The sequence below is a fragment of the Astatotilapia calliptera genome, chromosome 3 (assembly GCF_964374335.1).
Source record: "Astatotilapia calliptera chromosome 3, fAstCal68.1, whole genome shotgun sequence".
Lineage (NCBI taxonomy): Eukaryota > Metazoa > Chordata > Actinopteri > Cichliformes > Cichlidae > Astatotilapia > Astatotilapia calliptera.
Genome location: NC_137424.1, coordinates 15,183,972 through 15,206,705, shown reverse-complemented (window position 1 = coordinate 15,206,705; position 22,734 = coordinate 15,183,972). Strand labels below are relative to the sequence as shown.

General features: G+C 40.8%; 1 protein-coding gene and 1 long non-coding RNA gene across 2 annotated transcripts; both read left to right on the top strand.

Annotated features, from left to right (window-relative positions):
- Positions 1 to 282: 282 nt before the first annotated feature.
- On the top strand, positions 283 to 4,309 carry LOC145422925 (ribonuclease inhibitor-like; the record flags this gene model as incomplete). The annotated part of the gene is made up of 3 exons (XM_080294916.1): positions 283 to 482; positions 2,853 to 3,026; positions 3,702 to 4,309. Coding segments are annotated over 3 exons (387 nt in total), but the record flags the coding sequence as incomplete, so codon positions are not given.
- Positions 4,310 to 12,502: 8,193 nt separating this feature from the next.
- LOC145425279 (uncharacterized) lies at positions 12,503 to 19,292 on the top strand. The gene is made up of 2 exons (XR_013905937.1): positions 12,503 to 13,099; positions 16,904 to 19,292. It is a non-coding gene; the product is annotated as an uncharacterized LOC145425279 (long non-coding RNA).
- Positions 19,293 to 22,734: the final 3,442 nt, after the last annotated feature.

The following is a 22,734-nucleotide window of genomic DNA, read 5'->3' as shown; positions in this document are numbered from 1 at the left end:
CCATTTCTTTCACACTTCACCTTTAAAAGTGAAGCCTTGTGGTTCCTGGAAGGAAAAACATGACTTTTTCAAGTCTTTGTCCTGTTTTTATGATAAATGTACGACTTTAATGTGAAACATTCAGAGTTTTTTCTCTTGTTGTGTTTGTTTGAAGCTGCTTCCTGTTGGCTTCAGCTGTTTGGAGTTTCCATTTTCTAAACTTCTACATTCTGAACCTTCTTCAGCTCTGAACAGATGATGAAACACTGAATGATTTCAAGCTCACACTTTGTCTAATAAACTTACATCTTTCATTCTTTATACAGATTGAGGGGCTGTGGTTTGTCAGAGATCAGCTGTGATTATCTGGCAGCAGCACTGAAGTCCAACCCCTCCCATCTGAGAGAGCTGGACCTGAGCTCCAACAACAAGCTGCAGGATTCAGGAGTGAAGCATCTGTGTGGTTTCCTGGAGAGTCCAGGATGTGGACTTGAAACTCTGAGGTCAGTCAGCATGTTTTAGTTGTGCTGAGATGAATATGATGTGAAAGTTGTGCTGACACTAAACTGCAGACATCAGGCTGATATTATACTGATCCACACTGAGGATCTTCATGGTAAAGTCTGTTTTCTTCTTCTCTGGTTTAGTCCATTGACTGCAGCAGAACAATGTTCACATTTCAAACCTTCAAAGAAGAAGAAAAATCCTCCACTGGATAATTCACTGTGAAACTCTCCAACTCTTCATTCCACCTTAAAGTCTGTCTGACACTGAAATCCAAAGCAAAATGTGCGTTTGCTTTACAGACAGCAGTCCAACACAAACATACACACATCATCCAAAACACAGTCCAACATCCAAATCTCCTCCACTGCCAGCATGAATGATGGGAAAGAGAAGGAGGAACACTCTGACATTCAGGGTTAGAATGAGTTTCATGAAGCAGACTGTGAAGATCAAAGCTGCATTAGAAAGCTTACATGAATGAATGAGTGGACAGAAGTGGACAGAGATCATCTGAAGCACTTCAAAGGCTTTAAATCAGCACATTTCTCTTTATTCTTTATCAACTCTGTTAGTTTCTCTCAGTTTTCTGTGGAATGAAGCTAACAGCAGGCTAATAAGATGCTGACCAATAGGTTTCTATTAAAGGTTGTAATTTGTATATGAAAAAGTGCTTTGGCTCAGCAGGGATCAGCTTACAGGTAGAATACAGCTGCTGGATGGGATTAGCATGTCATAGCTATCTACCGAACTGCTAACTGGGGGATTTCAGGCCATCTATGGATCATTTTTGCTAACTGTTTATTCAGCTTAGGCTCACAGGGCTGCAGCCTGTGCCCTAGCTGTCATAGGGAAAGAGGCGTGGTCCACCTGCACAGGTGAGCAGTCCATCACAGGGCCAACAGAGAGAGACAGAGAAGCACTCTCTCACATCCACACCTACAGCCAATTTAGAAGCACCAATGAACCTAAGCAGCATTTCATTGGACTGTGGGAGAACATCCAACCTCCACAGAAAGGCCAACAAGCTTCAACCTACAACCTTCTTGCTTTAAGGCACTAGTGCGAACCACTTTTCCCCATTTCAGCCCAAATCCTGCATCTTCCTGTTTCTGACTCCAGGCCAGCTCCACTAACACTTTCTCATCAGACACTGCCACCTAGTGGAGGAAGTCTTAGTTCCATTTGAAGCTTCAGATGACAGTTAGTTCCTTTACAAAGAGGTGGAGGTGGTGGGGCCACAGCACCATCATCACTGAGTGCCATAGGACACTTAACCTTTGTTTCCATATGCTGGGAACTTCCTGTTGTTCCAAGGAGGACTGGAAAATGTGTGAAAATCTCCCAGTCAGTTCCTCACAGCACACTTCAATCATTTCCCTCCCACAGCATCAGGACCAGGGCTTTTTCTCTCTTTGGTCCCACTAAGAGATTTCCACACAAACACCTCATCAGTGGGACTCTCAGAGCTACCAGCCCTTTGCTACAATCACAAAGCTCTTCATTGAAATCAATGATATCAAAGCTGGAATCAAATGAGTCCAAGTCTTCTGCTGATTCAGCATCACATTCATCTTTGCTCCTTGTTCTGCATCCCCACCATGGACTTCATTCCTTTCCAAGCCAGCCTTGAGTGTCCTTTATTCAGCTCATCCTCTGCTTTACTTTTACACCTGATTTTAGCTGCTTTATCTCTCTTTCAACAAGTTTCTGTGCCTCAATCTTTTTCTTCTCTCCCTCATAACAAGACAGCTTCTTCTGCCTGAGAACATGTTGGAGTGATTTACTAATCCAGGGCTGCTTACTGGGGAAAATACTTCCTGTTTTCAAAGTAATCCCCATTTTTCCCAGAAAGAAATGTAAGTAGAAATCGATGATCTAAGTGAGAACATGAGCCTTTAAAAAGTCCCAGTGGGAGCAGTCAAAGCAGTCCCTCAGTCCCAGTATAGAGTCTTTGGTCCAGACTGGAACAACTGTGTGCCCAGTTTGAGCTCTCTTCAGTCCTGTGACCTGACAGACCCAGAGGGGCCATCACATCACATTTAGAAGCTCCCCTAATGGAGCCACAACACATGTCCAATACTTAGTCTGTCTTGTTGGACCAACTGGAAGAAATGATTCAAGGACTTAGTCACAGAACAGAGATTCAAATCTCCAAAATCCAACTGGCTGCATCAGGACATATAGTCTGAAACTCTGCACAGTTTCCTGTTTGAAGCTGCTTCCTGTTGGCTTCAGCTGTTTGGAGTTTCCATTTTCTAAACTTCTACATTCTGAACCTTCTTCAGCTCTGAACAGATGATGAAACACTGAATGATTTCAAGCTCACACTTTGTCTAATAAACTTACATCTTTCATTCTTTATACAGATTGAGGGACTGTGGTTTGTCAAAGATCAGCTGTGATTATCTGGCAGCAGCACTGAAGTCCAACCCCTCCCATCTGAGAGAGCTGGACCTGTGGGGAAACAACCTGAAGCATCCAGATGTGAAGCAGCTGTCTGATCTTCAGCAGAGTCCAGACTACAGACTGGAGACTCTGAGGTCAGTAGAGTGATGGAGTGATTGGGTGGTGCTGTCAGCAGTATTGTACTAAACACAGTCAGTATGAAACAAAGATCCAGTGTTTCCTGTAAAGCTGCAGCTTCTCAGTGAAGCTGTGAGAGGAGAATGGTGACAGGCTTCAGGATTGGACACAAACACTTCCTGTTTCTGACCTTTATGGTCACCATGGTAACGGCTGACACGCTCTGATCAAACACTGTCAACAGCCAATCAGCTCTCTGAACAAAGCAGCACGCAGACCAATGACTGCATTCATTTCCAAGTTTAAAGCAGTGAAGAACACAGTCTGTAGGTGAGGAAGAATTTAGTGAGAGCAGATGTTTGGATGGAATTCCTCCAGTTAACAGCTGGAACCGTCCATCTGGATTGTTGGGCTTGTTGTTGGGGTTCCTACAGAGCTCAGAGTGGACACACCAAGGTTCTTCTAATGAATGAAAGTCCAAACTCAAACTAGGAGGGAAAAACATTTTCATCAACTTCAATAAAAATCCAAAGATTAGAAAAAGTGAAGCAACAATGAGTCCTAGTACAGTCCCAGCACTGAAGTCCCTGCTGCTCTTTATACTGGATGTGCTGCATCACTGACTGACAGCTGATGAAGAGTCTCTGGAAACACTCGTTTATCTCCTCTGCTCTTCCTTCTTCTCTCTGCAGGTGGAGGTGGTGATGGTAAACAGGACGGTGTGTGTGCTGAGAGAGGAGGAGCTGTGTCCTGATGATCCAGAGAGGTTGAAGCAGCAGCAGCTTGTGTGTAGAGACGCTCTGACTGGGCCATGTTACTGGGAGGTGGAGAGGAGAGCTTCATCCAGCAGTGACTGACAGAGGAATGAGAAGAAGTGCAGATGACTGTCAGTGCTGCAGAGTGAACTGCTCTGAGAACAGCTCCACTGTCAGACACAATGTAGAGTCCAGCATCATCCCTGTGTGTCCCTCTGGATCTGACAGAGGATCATCAGTGTATCTGGACTGCTCTGCTGCTGCTCTGTCCTTCTACAGTCTCTGCACAGTCTCTGTCTGACTCTGGCTTCAGACCCTCCTGGATCAAACTCACCTGGAAAGACTTTCAAACATCACTCAATAGATTTGGATACAGAATATATTTGATATATACTGTACATGTACTGTAGAGTTGCAGTTTGTCACTTGTAAATACAGTCTGTGAGCAGCTGTGAGCTGAAAGATCTTTCTAGAAACACGAAATGTTTTCACTCTTCTGTTGCTTTTTCATATATTTCCACAACATTAATATTGATCCCACCTGTCTCACCTGTTTCATGCTTTTATACATAATAACAGGACACGTGTGATCTGAGCGCTGCTGTGGTTGCTGTGCTGCACGTCTTCATTTAGATAACAGAGACATCTAGTGGTTCAGAGGGAGAACTGCAGGAGGTGGAGCTGTGTTTCAGCATGGAAAACTTTTTATCTTTTAGGCGCAGATACAAATATGACAAGTATTAGTGTGAGATACAAAAGGTCACATCAGTCAGCAGAGGGAACAGTGATCACACAGCAATGTAAGAATAGAAACATAACAGTGAATCTGGACATGTATACAGATGGAAGCAAACAAACAGGATATAACACTACATTAAAGCCACAAATGGGAAGAAAACAAAGCCAAAGGAAAATAAATTTGATCTCAGGGCCCTATTTCAGGAAGCCGGTTTAGTGCAAACTCTGAGTAAGTATACCCTGAGTTAACGAAAACTCTGGGTTTTCGGTTTCACAAAGCGAGTTCAGATGAAGCCTCAGTGAGTCACTATGACGACACACTCCGTGAAGCTAACCTGCCCCCTAGCAGGTTTACTACAACTAACCCTGACTGTCTCCGCCCCTTTGTCGGAAACCTGACAGTAGGAAGTGTCGGACATGGCGTGCCCCGTCCTTGAAGAGCCAGTAGATCGTGAAGCCCAAATTCTCCGCAGAGCTCTCCGCCGGGAGAGAGTGATCAGATCGCGTTTGGACATTTTATCATTTCCTGATGATTTTCTGTGTGAACGTTACCGTTTCTCAGCACAATCTATAATTTATTTGAATAACATCCTCAGGCCATATATTGCTCATGTGACACATCGCGGACATCCTCTCAGTTCTGTACATATTATTTGTATCGCACTTCGGTTTTTTGCAAACGGGAGCTTTCTGTATAATATTGGTGACGCTGAGCACGTTTCCAAGGCTACCATCTGTCGGGCAGTCAGGAATGTTACAGTTGCACTGAAACGTCTCCTGTACACGTTTGTGGTGTTCCCCGGTCATAGACCCACAAGATTCATCAAAGAGGGATTCCACAAAATTGCAGGTATCAGGATGACCAAAACTTAATTTATGATGTGGTGATACTTGGACTACTACTTAAATTTCACATTTATTTTCAGGGTTCCCAGGCGTGTATAGATGGCACTCACATTCCAATCATTGCTCCTTCAGTAAATGAAGGAGACTATGTGAACAGGAAGTCTTTCCACAGCATTAATGTACAGGTACATAGTTCCCTGTAGCATTTCAAACTAACAAATTATTTCATTATAGTAATGGATGCTAATTTGTGTTCTCTGCACTGTGAAGATCATATATGATGCTGCCAACATTATCACAAATGTGGAAGCCAAGCGGCCAGGCTCTGTTCATGACTCACAAATATTCCGTGAATGAGCACAAAATTTGGACATGGTGAGTTGAGAATACTTTAAAATATATAAAGACCAATTGCTTCAGGGACATTTGAACTGAAGTGTATCCTTCTGTCTTAGGAGAGTTCACTGGCTACTTGCTTGGTGATAGGGGGTATCCATGTTTACCCTATTTGCTTACCCCTTACCCTGACCCTGAACCGGGCCCACAGCAGCGATATAATCTGGCTAATTGCAGGACAAGAGCCAGAGTTGAAATGACTATCGGAATGCTTAAGGCCCGGTTCCAGTGCCTGCAAAGACTCAGGGTCACCCCAGAAAGGGCATGTGACATTATTGTGGCATGTGTGATTCTTCACAACATTGCCACAATTAGAGGAGAACACTGTCCTTCTGAACCAAACATCAGCAGTGATCCAAACCATGAACATCCTGACCCTCCCACGGACATACAAGATGGAAGAGCAGTCAGAGACACCATATGTCACAATCATTTCTTTTGACCCATCACCTCAACATGTTGAAAGAAGGATAAACAGATTTTTTGTTCAACTGGCTTTATTGGTCGCCTGTATTTCCTGTACACAAAGTATTAAAAGATGTAAACCTCATAAAGTGTCTCTGTTGCTTCCTCCTCTGTAACAGCTGTCAATGTTTCTTCATTATTTTCCTGTAGTAAAGAAATAAACAACATTGCTGTTCTACTGTAAACTCATATAATCTGTGGAGTATTACTCACAACTGCATGTTGGTCTGGCTCAACAGGAGGCTGCACCAGATGCAGTACACCACCACCATCAACTGATAGAATATGAGGTTTATACAGGTCACTTATAACTTACAAGGGACCAAATGGCAATTAACAAACATATAGCACTCAGCTTACACTTCATTGTCATTATGCTCTCAAAGACAACCAAGACTGAGGGAAGGCAAAATCAGTAGGAAAATAACTTCACTACAAAATAATCCATTATGGTAAAGAGTTTATCAGATGAATGAGTAGCACTGCAAAGGTGACTGTGAAGAAAGGATGTATGCACATCATGTATTATTTTGAATTTACCCCCTATGTAGGCACTTGTGTCTTGCGGGGTTATTGACTCAGAGGATGTCCCCGCAGAGATGCCTTCGGCCACAGGGCGCCCACTGTTTTGGCTGAGGGCCAACTGCTCAGCCTCTGTGAGTGGTGGTGGTGGAGGACCCCCACCTGTTTTTCGGGCCTCCGCTTTTTTTCTGTTGGCTATAACGGGTCACATTTGAGCATACAGAGTAAGCAAATATGTACTTGTAATGTGCTCAGATAATTTCAATAAGTGCTTACAGACAGAAAATTAATGTAGCCTCTAACTGCAATTGATTTACATCAGACAAACAGACCAAGCACTATGGCTCATAATACAATTACACCTTACCTGTTTGGACTATATTTTTATATTTCATTTTTACTTGCTGCCAGGAACGTTTGGGGCCTGTTGGGTTGCACCTGCGCTCACATCACATCACAACATAAAATGTATAAAATAACAAATAAAATAACATATGATAAAATAACGTGTTAAATTCAACATTATGCACTCCACACTGTATATAAATGCCACTTGTTTTGCACATATTCAACTCTGTATATTTTATATATTTTATTATTATTATTATTATTATTCTTTTTTTTTTTTTTTTTTCTATTTAATTTGTAAAAATGTGTATACACACACACACACACACACACACACACACACACGTAGGAAAATATTTAGTATACACATCCAGAAATGCATACACTATTATATATTGTACATATATTTATTAGTTTCAGGTTGGCCATTCTTGTATTTTGCTCGTTTGTGTTGTTGTGTTTGCACATCTCTGTTGCTTGTGGGGCTCGCACACAAGAATTTCACTCGCATGTGCTGTGCCAGTGTGCCTGCACATGTGATGTGACAATAAAAGTGATTTGATTTGATTTGATTTGATTTGATTTAAATGGGTGGAAATCCCTAGATCAATGTTTAAATTAACACTCACGCATTGACTCTGTCGGCTATGTTTTGCCATGCATGCTCCCTTTATTTTGCAGCTGAGGCTGTGTTACTTTTTTTCTGCAAAATTTGCATGTTATCGGCATATGCTGCCATCAGAATTTCGGCCTCAAGCGCTGTAAAATACATTGACCGCGCCTTCTTTCCCTCCGTCTCCATGGTGACTCGCTTAATCTGTGCTCCACTAATCAGGGCTTTATGTATCCTCGTGCGCGCGCTTAACTTGGGGTTAAAGCAACTCCGCGTTGATTGAATTACTTGTTATCAGCCTTTCTGAAACCGAATATTCCGAGTTGGACAGTTCGGGGTTACTCAACCCTGAGTATCGTTTTTCACTCTGAGTTTTCTAAACCGGCTTCCTGAAACAGGGCCCTGCAGTCTATCTGGGTCAGATAGGCCGTCGCATATAGGTGGACGTTCAGATAGCCAAATCACTTCAAAACTTTGTGTTATGTTGCTAGGACATTAATAACATGCTTCCTGCTTGGATTTATATAGGTAACATGTTCAGATGGCCAAATCACACTATTAAAACATGCTTCCTCCATACAATCATCTAATGTTGACAAAGAATACAAACACACATGGAGGGGAAAAGACAGCTGTTTTTATTTGAAGTTGTTATGTGTTTTCCGTACATTTTTGGCATTTATATTCTTGGTTGCTCTCTTTATATTTTTCACATTCAAAATGTGCCCATCTTTGGCAAGATTCACACTGCACCTGGAAAGGAAAAATAAATGGCTCATATTCTGTTTGGTGAATACTATTACTCAACATTTTAATCATGATTGGCAAGTAATGATACTAAGACTTATGTGTTTCTTTTGTTTTGTTTTACCATTTCAATCATGCTGCGGTCAGCGTTAGCATCTAACATGGAGCAAACAATGCAGTAGTCCTCAGCGTTCCCTGAAACACAATCATAGTTAGGTTTTAATCAAACATTATTTATTGAATAATTAAAAAATAATAGTACATTTTCTCCAAATATACTTCCTGGAAAATTAGTCTCCTGAACTTTTTAAATTAGACTTTGAGAAGGGTCTTATCTGAAAGTGTTTAAAGAGCACTATTTGTACTGTGCTGTTTGAAAAGCACTATTTAAACTGGAAGTACGCACTAACGTGATAAGGACTTTACTGGACTTACCTCGATTTCAAGTAGGGTGCAAGCTATCTGCATTCGCTCCAGCACAACTGGCTCTGTAGTGGTTGACACCTCACTGACCTCTCCAAAATCAAGGTAGTGTTCTGCAAACTGTGAGATTGATCATAATTAGAATGTAAAGTCTTAATTAGGTAAAGGATAGGATAATTATAAGCCACAAGGCTTCAGCCTATTCCTTTTTCACTTACTGTATGATTAAGTACTTCTATGTAAAATGATCATCTTTGTTGTTGTTGACCGAAATAACTCCCTGAGTCCTTCTGATCCTCAGCACTTTCTATCAGGAGACAACGCACTCAGGTCCCATCTGACGTTGTTCACTTGATGTTCTGAAGCCCAGTACGGACCTTAACACGGGCTCCATGTGGACATATTAGATTAAATGTTTTTTAAGACCAGTTTCTTGAATTACATGACGGTGTGATTTTTATTTTGTGCTTTTAGTGCAGAGAGAGTCTCTGTGGAGGTTGGATGTTCTCCCCGTGTTTGTGTGGGTCCTCTCAGGGGACTCTGGCTTCCTCCCACAGTTCACAGACATTCAGGTAGTGGGGTTAGGTTAACTGGTGAATAAGTGTGAGCGTGAACGGTCGTCTGTCTCCTCACCCTGTGTTAGCTGGGATCCACTCCAGCTCGTACATGCCCGTCAGGCACCGTCCTCATACCTGTTCTGGTAAATCCAGTCCTGGAAGACACAGCTCACCTGGAATCTGTGTTCATGTTATAAAATGTTACATTTCATTAGATGTTGGTCAGGTTAATCAAAATGGAAACTGTTGAGTTTACACATTAACCAACATGGTCCAGCACTAAACATCGTAAAGCCTTTAGTTTATGGAGAGAGGATGCTGCCATCAAATTCAAAATGGGCTAATATTTTTCTTTAAATGTTTCATTTTCTCACTTTGTTTAAAATACTGGTTTATAGGATTTGCAAATGATTGAATTCTGTTCTTAATCATATTTAACACAGCGGATCAAACGTGGGGAAGTGGGTGTTATATTCAGATTGTGGGATACATTTAGGAAATGTAAAACTTTTGATGTTAATGTTGTTTATTTGCAGGGTTTAAAAATAAATGTGTTTATTGTTTGAAACTCATACTTGGCCTTCTACTCTTCATGGCTGCTTAACGAAGCTAACAGGGTGGACAGTCTGAGGAGCTGGGAAAGAAAAGCGTCTGAACTGCTTTAAATTTCTTGAAGACATTTTATCCAAGAAGTTTCTTCAGTTCTGAGAGAACGGCGCGGCGGTGGGTGTGGATAATGTTGCCGAAAGAAAACGGCGGAAGAGGGGCGGCTGAAGAGTAAACTTTCAGAAGTAAGTACTGAATATTATGTCACTTATTTATGTGCAAATGTTTAATAATGAAGAACATTAAAACATTCCTGTTGGCCACATGTTGGCAAAGTTATGTGACATTAGTGATGTTTGTACTTTCAGCGTTTACTTGGTTTTAAAGCCTTTACTTTAAAATATACGCTGTTCAATAGTCGACCTTAATCCTACAGAGAATGTGATGATTTTGTGGATAATTAAAGTCAGTCATTTATCCACAAACACAACAAGCTGAAAGTCAGTGATGCTGCTCGGTTTGCAGTCCTGAATATCACGGCACAAGCAGGATTCACTGCACCGTTAATGTTAGCTATGTTATATTGCTGCCTCTGTTCGGTGGTGTCGAGCCAAACGGACTTTAACGTGTGTTTGAACGAGCTGACGGTTCACTCGTTAAGCTGAAAGAAAGATGCTTTAATCACAGCAGTCACACATGTGTCCACTGCACCATCTGGGAACTCTTCTTGTTTAGCACTCGTAATAACACAAACACTAAATCCTCCTTCTCTGGTGCTGTTGTGTAGCAGTGTGTACACCTGAGACTGTCACCTGTCTGTCTGTCCTGCACAGGGCTGAACTGGGACAAAAAATCGGCCTGGGCATTTTGACTAGAGACCGGCCCACCAAAAATGTGACGTCATTCAGGGGTAAAAACCGCAAAGGATTCTGGGAACTTGTGGCAAGAGGTACTAGCGCATGCAGGCTTTCAATTGAACTCAGCTACAGAGCGATAAAAAGAAACACAAAAAATAGCCGGTGTTGTGCCAAAAAGTGATTGTCTGCCAAAAAGTGATTGCTCGTATTTAAATTGCTATAAGTAACTTGTTGGGCTATAATATGTGAAACATATGTCAAATGCATCCCTCATGGATGACATAAAGTCATCTCTCCATCTCCATCTCCTGCTCTTTTATTTCTCTCTCTTGCTCCATCTCTCTCTGCTGCTCTTCTGTCTCCTCTGTCACAGACTTCTCCACTTTTGATGATAAATCAGCCTGGTGCAACATGTAAGGATTGGCACAATTTGTTAAGATTTTGAGGAGTTTGAGAAACTAACCTTAAGCATAAAATAAAATTTACTATCAGTAACTTCATAGCACCCGCCCAGCAGTATATAAACTCCGTCATGCTAGCTAGTACCAGTTATTCTAAGCGACTGTAAAAAGTCAGCACAACGAAAACAAACTACAACTAAACTTGGTTTATATCTGACACAGATAGACAGCAGGTCATAACTTCTTACCTGAAGTTCAGTTCCTCTGCCACTATGACCGGTGGCCACCTCGGGTCTCTCCTCCTCTTGCCTCCCCTTTCCCTTATCCACCTGCTGGCCTCCACCACTTGCTGATGTTGCTAAATCTGTGGAAGCTATGCCACAGCTACCGCCAAACAATTCAGTTATTTTTACACATTTGGCAGCGTCTGCCTGAAGGGCTTGTTTCTTTTTGGCCCTAATTTTTTCTGCACCTTCTTTCCTTTTTTTGTTCTCCATTTTCTTTAGTTCATTTATAAGATTGCTAAACAAGGGGGAGGGTGCATCCGACCTCCTCGGCTGTAATTGGTCCAGCCCAGAGTCGATCATGACCAATTGGCCAATCCAACACCTTTCATTATTTATACCCTTCCAAAAAAAAAAAAAATCGATCGGCCCATAAAAGCAAAAAATCGCCAGCGGCCCACCGGGCAAATGCCCGGTATGCCCGATGGCGAGTCCAGCTATGGTCCTGCACTCTCTCTCTGTTTCTTTCTCTCTGATTGTGGAATAAAAGTATGAACATGTGTTTATAAGTCACACTTGTGTTTGAATCCTGCACCTTATCACACATTTGATTTCCATGTGTGACGACTGCAAGTGTCCAGAGTGAGGACAGACTGAGGGAGCCACTGCTGCACATCATCTGTGAGGCTTTGCAGCCCTGATGATCCACCAGGACAAACTCAGCAGTGTGTGAGGAAGAGGAGGAGGAAGAGCCAGCAGCAGCTGACAGATGGAGAGAATAGACAGACTGTTCCCTGTTTGTGAAGGACTGCTAGGAAAGTTTAACATAACTGTCTGTGCTGAATCAGTCTTATTAGGTAATGTTCAAATAATGTTATCCTCCCAGTGTTTCCAGTGTGGGAGAAAGTACTCAGGGCCTTCAAGTTACACACTATGAAAGGCAGCAACAAGTTTAATGTTCAGAAACCTAAAGTCTGTATCAGCAGCAGAATGGAGCTAAAAATAAATGTTTGTTTCAGTTCTATGAAGCTTTGAGTGTTGTTACAGGAAAAAATGATTCTATGTTTCTTTACCTTCTTTTAAATGTACAAAGATGCCTTTTTGTCTGCCCTCTGCCTTTGTTAGATTAGTTTAGAATTATCTTTTTAGACTTTCCCAGAAAACACATCTTGTTTCTGGGACATATTGTTTTAGATTGTTTTATCTTCCCTAGCTCTCTGCTGACGAGACTAGCACCATATATGGAGTTGTTTTATTTTATCTGTTTATTATTTGTTATCCTGTTCTCACTGTCTCTGTGCTCTGTGCCTATAAAAATTACCAAGCCACTGTGCATGGCGTGAGTTGTTCTTAGCAGCTCACCCGTGTACACGTTTGATAAAGAAAGTAACTTTGTCTCATTGTGTCTTTATTTCTCCTGGGTTTTTTACAGAGTTTTCCCCCAACATTTCTTGGTCCTTCGGAGCCGGAGCGCCTCCATCGTGTCCCATCTCCGTGACCAGTCCACGTTGTTCGTCTGTCGACAGCCCACACACTAGGTGTGTGGTCAAAGACCAAGGGCGTTAAATTCGAGTCTTGGCCAACGTTCTTAGAAAGCGACCCACGGTGGTGGGGCCCGATCGAGGTGGACCAGACCCGGCGACACTGACCAGGTAGATACAGACACACTGACACAATCTTGCGTAAAATCGTATTTTAAATTCAGGGAATTTAAAATAGCGAAAGTAGCTCGTCGCGACTGGAAGCTCCCCACTTCTGTGGGTTTAAAGTAGCTCGTCGGCTGGTAGCTTGGAGCTCGTCGACTGGAAGCTCCCCACTCTTGTGGGTTAGGTTTGGAGCTCTGGGTAGCTCCCCCAGCTGGGTCAAGGGAATAAGTAGCTCGTCTACAGAAAGACTGGCAGCTCCCCTTATGATAAGGGTTCCGATCGCGCGAATAAGTGTGAATGTGAATGTATGTGTGTGTATTGTTTTAATTAACGGAGCAAGCTGAATTTTCACGGTCCAATAAGAGACTGAGCTGCTCCTACTGTGTTTTTCTTTTACTGCTGTTCACTGACGTGCTGGTGAGTTGAGAGAACGGTCGAGTTCCGTCTCGTAAAGTTCACACCGCTTTTGGAAATAGTCCGAAAGTAGAAGGGCGTGTGAGCAACCACTCTCGTCTCTAATACCAGCGAAGGTGATAGCAGCTGTATTGTGTATATATTACTTAAACAAAAATAAGTAAATACATAAATAAGATGGGTAATCAAGCAAGTGAAATTAAAACTCACTCCTGCTGACGAGCAGTGGTGAGAAAAGAAAAGTCCAGACGCCGGACAAAAACAGTGTCTGTAAACTGAGAGATTTAAGAAAACAAAATATAAACAGTCAGAAGAACAGAACTCAACTGCCAGTTTAGTAAAACCAGAAGACGAGACACTGTGCAGTTCCCACAACCCTTTTAGAAAGCCATCACTCATTCCTGCAGCCGCATCTGCAGCAACACCCATATCAGGAAGAACTTAATAATCCCTTATTAAGTGAAAACTAGAGATCAAAGTAGTTTGAAGTAGTTTAAAAGGGTTGAAAACAGACCCCACTGAGTAGATATAAATATAAAAAGTACGAAATAAAGATGAACAAAGGGAAAGTTACAGTAGAAATTATCTTTAGAATATTTGAAATTAATAATAGCAAGGATAACAACCTGTAAAGTGATATTATCAATGAAACACAGTTGGCATGATGACCATGCCCACAATGTATAAAATGAATATAAAGCAAATAATTCACACGAAAATATTTTAATAACATAAATAAAGTATATTAAGGCTGTGTCACTGTTCAGCCAAGGACAGTGTGTGAAAAGGTAACTGTCTCCACCTTGGGAAAAGGATGATTCTGCAGGTCATCTGAAGCCCTTGATGGATACAAAATAAAATATAAATAATATAATAGAACTGCCTGGTCCGCCATGCAACAGAGAGAACAAATGTGACCGCAGATTGGATGAATTCAAAATTATCTGTTTACTGAATAAGATGATCCTAACTATCAAATTGGCTCAGGAGTAGTATAGTGGTACACACTGATAAAATATTATAATATGATATTGCTGTCATATAAGACAAAGAGGATAATATTAACAATGACATAATATTAATATGAAGAGGCACCTTAATCGGTTATGATGTGAGGTGGATAATTGTTAAGCAGTAGTCTGCATCAAGCTTAAGGTTTGCTGAAACTCAGTGTAATGACATGTGAGATGAAGACAATACAGAGAATAACTAAACTAATGAAGTGCATAGAGGCACTTGACCAGCTTGAAACCTATCATCCTAGAATGACACATTGCTGAGATATAGAGCACACCTATAATAACAATCAATAAGCAAAACCCTGTAGACAACAGCTAAAACTACAGGATTGAGAAGCTGAATTAAATATGTAGACACTGCTAAGCTGATGAGCATGTTCCACATTTTCTTTTCTTTTTCTTTTTTGTTTCTTTTAGAGCAGAAGCTGCTGTAACACACCCAAAGAAAGACTCTAGGTCTGACCAACCGTCTCAGTCGTGGGCAAAAAGATGACAGTCAATAAAATTCTAAAAGATAATTTATTGACGAAAAATATATCAAGAGATAAAAGATAAAACACTCCAGTGTCCCACTTATGAACTGTATAAAAACACACAGTCCCAAGGCCAGAGCCAGCTATGCCACACGGCCAAGTTGCACCCCACATGTTGCCTTTAACAGGGTTAGAAGTTGTCCTTGGAGACCCACCACCCTGCAAGCATATAGTCAGTGGTCACTCAAGCCTCTGGAACTCTGCTGCCTTTAGGCTGTGGCATATAATAGGCCCTGGACTGCACAGAGAGACAAAACAACACAGCAGTGTTTGTAGTGTGGGCTATATGTAGACCAGTGTATCAGTGCAATCAAGTACACCTGCCTCTAATTAGTCCAACCCCATTCCAGCCATTGGCTCACCAAAAATGTGACAACCACAAAACCACTCCCAACCCAGTGCAACTTCACACAATAATATGGAGCTGAATTAACACAGGCACATTAGTCTACCATGTTACAAGCTGCATGCTATTAAAAGCCAACATATGTAGACTTCTGCCTTGTTCGGGTGGCAGCATTTTTCTTTTTCTTTTGTGTCCTGACACGTTTATGTTTTTGTTTTTCTTTGATTATTTTGTTGGTTTTGGAAACGAATTTAAACGAACTTGTGACCATACTTGAGAATCACAGTGACACATAGTGATTAGGCATATGATTGAAAAATGCCTAGGTTTAGAGCTGTGAGCTATGAGCTGTGAGCAATGCAAAGTTAAATATATATATTTGTATAAATGGGAAACAACCCTAACTTGAAAGTTTGAAATGTGTGAGATCCATGCATTGTTTGAAGAACTAGAAATTATCTAAAACTGCCTTAAGTGAAAATGTAGAGTTGCATCTATTCTCCCAAACAAAACAAAAAAAGGAGAAGCATTCTGTAACTTAAAAATAAGGCTGACTGTTGACAACAGACTAAAACACTAATTCGCAGGTGGCTATCAGGAAGAGAGAGGCGAGCAAAGTCACAAACACCAAGGCTGCAGACAGCCACGCAGAAACAGCAGATAACATAGAGACAACGCCTGCTAGAACCGTGGAGAGGAAGGTCACTTCACACGAGATTGTTGCGCATGTGAAATACACAAAGATAAACAAATAACCATTTATATAGACAGCCAGTATGTTTTCTCTGCTGTGCATCATTTTGCAAAAATTTGGCATAACAGAGGAATGATTACACCAACTGGCAAACCAGCATGCCAACCTCTTACAAAGCCTACTGACTCTTTCATTACTACAGGCAACAATTTTGCTGACAGAGCAGCAAAATAGGCGGCACAAAAGACAAACATCACATTGATGGCAGTGAACACACATCAGATTCCACTGGATGTGTTGAAAAATGAACAAAAGCAGCAAGCACAGCAGAGCAGGCAAAATGGCTAAAACACGGTGCAGTTCTGACAAACGACTTAATGATGTGTTATGGCAAGCCAGTGTTGCCAAAATTCCTCCACAAAATGGCGGCATTAGTGACTCATGGCTGTACGCATTTGTCAACGGGGGGACTGACCAGTATTGTCAACTCTCATTTCTACACTGTAAATTCTACACTGTAAATTTTGAAACCTCAGCAAAACAATTTGTCAGAACGTGCATGACGTGTCAAAAATGTAATGCTCAGGGAAACCTGAGACCACACAATCCATATGGACTTTATTGAGCTAAATGAATGCCAAGGGTAAAAATACACCCTAGTGGTTATAGATGTATTCTCAAAGTGGCCAGAAATCTACCCAGTGAAAAAGGCAGATACAATTTCAGTAGCAAAATGTATGTCTAAGTTGTAGGAAAATAAAGAGATGATTGTAAATGACGAAGAATGTAATGATGTCTATCAAGTGTCTTGCAGACTAAAGCCCGGTGACTGGGTTCTGATCAAGGTGCTCCAAAGGAAAAACTGGAGCACACCCAGGTGGGAGGGGCCATACCAAGTCCTCCTCACTACACCGACCGCTTGCAAAATTGCGGGACGACCATCCTGGATCCATCAGAGTCACTGCAGGCGAGTCAGTGAAGCCATCTAAACACAGCTGACGGCAGGCTTGCCCGCTTGTTGTGATCTCGCCCGGTGGAGGGGTCAGCTTTCCTGGCCGGGGGGTCTACTCGCGACAGGAGGGTGTGTTCCGTCGTCATGAGGTGGTGGCTCTTAACAACTGCAGCGGCCCTGACCATGGCCGGGCTCCTCATCTTTGCTTCTGTGAGGGACAATAAGTCACGCTATATGAAGAAAAGGCAGACACTGTATGACAAAGGAAAGTACACCAAGTTTCCCCATGGCTATGCCACTAATTTCTGGTGGCAGTTTATGAACACTACAGCTTACTGGAATAATAAAACTGACTGCTATGCAAATACATATACACTTTCTGCCCACCGAGGAACGAGAGGAAGTGTATGGACTGTTCACTCAACGAAACCTGTGCCAGTAACGCGACACTGATGAGCCTCAACTGTCGCTCCAACTACAGCTACCGAATGCCACTACAAACAAAGACTCAGTACCAGACAGGATGTGCACGGACGGCACCCAGCAGCAGAGGAACCAGAGTTTTGGCTGACTGGTACTTCCTATGTGGCAACAAGGCTTATCTGTCACTCCCTGAAGGTTGGGGAGGTCTGTGCGCCCTGGTGGAATTATCAGATCACGTTTTCTTCATGCAACGTGTTGCACATCACCCAAGCCGCCGACAGAGACGTGAAGTGGACTTCACCTCACCCAATTCTTTCGGCATTACTGTGGACACTGGAGTGCCGGGAGAGTTTCGCATCTGGGGAGGTGGAGTGAAATTCTTACAGAGCTTGATCCCCGGCATTGGAGTTGCCGAGGTGCGGGATCATGTGGAAATCAACCGATATGCTCTGCTACGACACATCAACTTGACTAAGACCCTGGGAACCGCCTTAGCAGGAGAACAGCAGGCCATCAGAACGATGGTGCTGCAGAACAGACTGACACTAGACCTGCTAACAGCATCACAAGGAGGAGTTTGCAAGCTGATCGGGGAAACATGTTGCACTTTTATCCCTGATGGATACAAAGCTGGAGGAGACATTTATGAAGCTTTGCAGAATTTGACCGCTCTGCAAAAATATGTCACTGACCACACATCTGGAGCAGCTACACCGCCATGTCTAAGAGTAATGATTTCAAAGATGATAACAACTACAATGACTGCTTATGTTGCCGTGCCTCAAGAAGAACAGCATCCCGTTGCAATTCTGTTAGAGGAGAACTTGTAATAACTGCTAATGAATGACGTGGTGATTAAAAATGATTTCTGCCTTTTTCAAGTGATCATGCACTGATTAAAACATTAGTAGGTTATGCAAGTTTTCATGCTTTTATTTTTTTTGAAGTCTTGAGTTTTAAACATAAGTTTTTCATTTTAAATATAACGTTTTCATGCTTTTATTTTTTGAAGTTCTCATCCTTTTATTTTTTGAAGTTTTCATTTTAAATATAAAGTTTTCAATTTAAGGTTTGCATCATTTTAAGTATAAGGTTTCATGCTTGTATTTTTTGAAGTTTTCATTTTATAAGGTTTTCATCCTTGTATTTTTTGAAGTTTTCATTTTACATATTAGGTTTTCATCATTTTTAAATATAAAGTTTTCATTTTACTTTTCATCCTTTTATTTTTTGTAAGTTTTCGTTTTAAAATATAAGGTTTTTATCCTTTATTTTTTTTGTAGTTTTAGTTTTATTATTTTTTCTTGTTTATTCCACTTGTTATTTCATTTACTATGATTTTCATTTACTATGTTTTTCTTTTTATTATTTTCTTTTGTTTTATTCTTTAGACCAAATGACTGCCATTTCTGCTATGCTGACATTTTGAAGATTTTGGAAATTAAAAAATTGCCTAAGATACTTAATAAATAACCTTCATAGACAATTGTTGTATACATTTAAAATAAGTTAAACAGGAGGGAATGTTACAGGAAAAAATGATTCTATGTTTCTTTACCTTCTTTTAAATGTACAAAGATGCCTTTTTGTCTGCCCTCTGCCTTTGTTAGATTAGTTTAGAATTATCTTTTTAGACTTTCCCAGAAAACACATCTTGTTTCTGGGACATATTGTTTTAGATTGTTTTATCTTCCCTAGCTCTCTGCTGACGAGACTAGCACCATATATGGAGTTGTTTTATTTTATCTGTTTATTATTTGTTATCCTGTTCTCACTGTCTCTGTGCTCTGTGCCTATAAAAATTACCAAGCCACTGTGCATGGCGTGAGTTGTTCTTAGCAGCTCACCCGTGTACACGTTTGATAAAGAAAGTAACTTTGTCTCATTGTGTCTTTATTTCTCCTGGGTTTTTTACAGAGTTTTCCCCCAACAAGTGTTTTGGATCAGTAGCACTGCTGTGTTTGTTGCATCATATTGCTGTGATTGTTTATTTGCTTTATATATTCTGAGCTAAGTTGATCTATAGTGTTACATCATATTCTATAAGGATGTTATGTGTTTGTAGACTTTCTGCCCAGTTTGACCCATTTAGCAGAAGTCAGCCTGTTTAAGGCTCTGATGTCTATTCTGTATGACTTAAAGCAGTTATGACATGGTCTGATTTTCTCACCCAATAAAGGAATATTTCATTTATCAGTCTACTCTTCATTCTATCAGACACAGTTATCACAGCTCGTACATTTGCTTTTTACACATATATGTAATGTTAAGATTCAAAGTTGAGGAAGGAGAGTACACACCACCCATGGTCCAGTAGGTCTTTGGTCAAACAATGATTTTAATGAACACACGTGTGGGAAGACACTCTGTACGCAGACAGCCAGTAGTCCTCGACTTAATCAAAGCATGAACAGATATTTTATAGCATCAGGGTTTGTTTACTGACGCCCCTTCATGCGTCACCGGTACATTTTATACATAGATCAGATCAACATCATCATGACTTTTCACCCAGAAAATCATCTTCTATTTTCATGGCTTGGTACTTTCCGTTCTTATCTTAAAATGAATTGTTCCTCTTTCTTGCCGAGACACCAAGAAACGGTTCCTCTTTTACCAAGACAATTTTGCAGTTACAGCCAAACATCCTCTAAATAAATCTAATTTAAAGTGTGTGTGTCACGACCTCACTCAGCCTCGATGTCACCTCTCGCACTTCTGACCTTTTACCAGACCAGAGGCTCACTGAGACTATGTGTATGTCTTCTACTAAATAAATGTTTTAATCAAGAACCTCTAATAAAACCTTAATATAAAATGATCTGATATATAAGTGTTTTGTAAGCATGTATTGCAATTCCTTCTATGGCTCCAAGTCACTTGCACAATAGATTGTCCGAACACCGCGCCGAACAAAGCTTCCGACCCCCAATTAATTGACCGAGCTCCAACTCTTTAATAAGCACAGATATGCATTGTGTATAAAATAGTCATAACTGCTTAAGGCCTTCTTAAAGCTATCTGTTACATTGTTAAAGCCTCGTCTTAGCCTGCGGCTCAAAATAACTATCTGCTTTCACTTCTGCATACAACTTCCTGTCAGCCTGCAACTCAGTCTTTCTGAAAGAGACACTGTTTAACCCCTGAATGCAATATAAACTCCAGATTTTATTATTAATGCAATGGTAATGATGACAATTATTTAACAATAGCAGTAAAATAATTTCCCTGCTCCACAGTAAGCATTGAGCCAAATTTAGTAATGCCAACATATTAAAAGAACAATATTTCTCTCTTATATATGATACATCTATATACACACTGTCACAGATACTTGAGTGTCTTTGAGTGAAGATTTAAGGTGATAGGAAATATAAATAACTGCAACTTGAATCTTTGACACAGAGTTCATGCTTCAGAGTTCAGATGTTCAGAGTTCATGGACCGTTGAGGCTGCGAACTTTAAGGCTGCAGACCCTGAATTGAGATACAGCCATCGACTGTGGAAACCTTGCAAGTGGATCGTAAAGGTTGTTACAGAGTCTTTCATGTCTAAATTTGCCGTTAATAATTATATAATTGTAGGAATCATCTAGTTTGCTTACACTGATTACGTTGGCACTTTGTTAGCGCTACAACAACGGTCAGACCCCCGAGGCATCTAAACTTTAGTAAGAATGTGCACTTTTGACACCTCTGGTTAGCATTTAGTGGTCAGTTTCAAACGTATTTGATTTTTGCTTGTTATGAACTAATTCACTTCACTACTTTTCACGATCTGTAACATCAATGCACATTGTTCCATTTACTGCATATTGCACTTTATTCATATCTCTCATTCCACCTGCAAAAACATTGTAAAGGTCGTCACAGAGAGTTTTATATATGTATAAATACTAATATTCTCTATTTATTCTGTTTTATTGCCCAGATGTTAGTTAGCCTTTGTTCAGTTGTCTTTTATATGTCAATAGATACGTATGTCACAAATAAAAGTTTCTTGTAAATTATGTTTTTGTAAAGAATTTTCTCCCAAATCTCTTACATGCTAACTGTAACGTGTTATTTCTGCTAAAACCTGAACTTAAATGTGTATATGGTGTTTATCTGTTTTTCTCTCTGTTTTAGATGCAAATATCAAATTGGAGTTCTGCCTCCAGGCCAGAATTGCAGGAATGCACCACGTGTTGGCTGTTTCACTGCCCTCTGTGCCCCACTCTCAGCCCTGCTGTCAGGGCAAAGATTGAGCAGCATATAAATGGACACATTCAAAGTGCTTTGCCTTTCAAAGGTATGTTGGTATTAAATATACCTCATAGTTAAAGTCATAAATATGCACTTCTTTTCAGCACCTCTGCAGGTCTTTGTTGACTTAAAAGTTATTTTTCACATTGTACAGTTCAGTTCATTCATCAGCGAGAGAAAAAAGTGTTTTCATTAAATATTTTTCCTGTTCACCACATTTCCTGACAGCTCTTGTGATCCACACCATTTTGCTTTCATTATTGAGGACGGCTTGGATATTTTTGTTAATATGTACAATCTGATTGTTAGATAAACTGACTGCATTCTATACAACTACATTTAAATTACATGTTTTTTCTTTTTTTCTCTCTTACAGACAAAATGATGTGCCGGTGCACTTTCACTGCCCTTCTGTAACATGACAGTCATACAGCGTGGGGATATGGCAAGGCAATTATTGTCATGTCAGCATTCAGGACTGCTCCCCACTGAACTCTCCGTGGAGCCTCGTCTCCCTCTCCATGTCTCGTCTCCAGCATCTAAACCATTTCCTGAATCTTGGGTAGAACATTCATGTGCTCCACCCTCTGTGCTAAATGAAACTGGGGCTTGTGGAAAGTCCATGAAAATGAAACGTCCTCACTGTGGTCTTAGTCTTCTTACAAAAAAACTTCAAGGCTCACATGATGAGGAGGCATTCAAACAGGTCAATAGATGTTTGCCTGGCCTGTCATCCACAGTGTTTTTGTGTAGAGGGACTTCTTCCTCTTTGTTTTTCAGTTTGCAGAGGACATGGAGCTCTTTTTAAAAGCATGTGCTGACGAGCAGAGACTACAGGTCAAAGCGATGTTTGACATTTAATGGACAGATGAAGGCACTGGCTGTTTGTTTGTGTTTTTTATCTGTTGTTTGTTTTTCAGTGTACAGAATTCCAGTTAAACTTATTATAAAATGCTGTTCACTTGTTTCCATACTTATAGTAAAAAATGTAAGTGTAAATGTAACAGCATTGTTT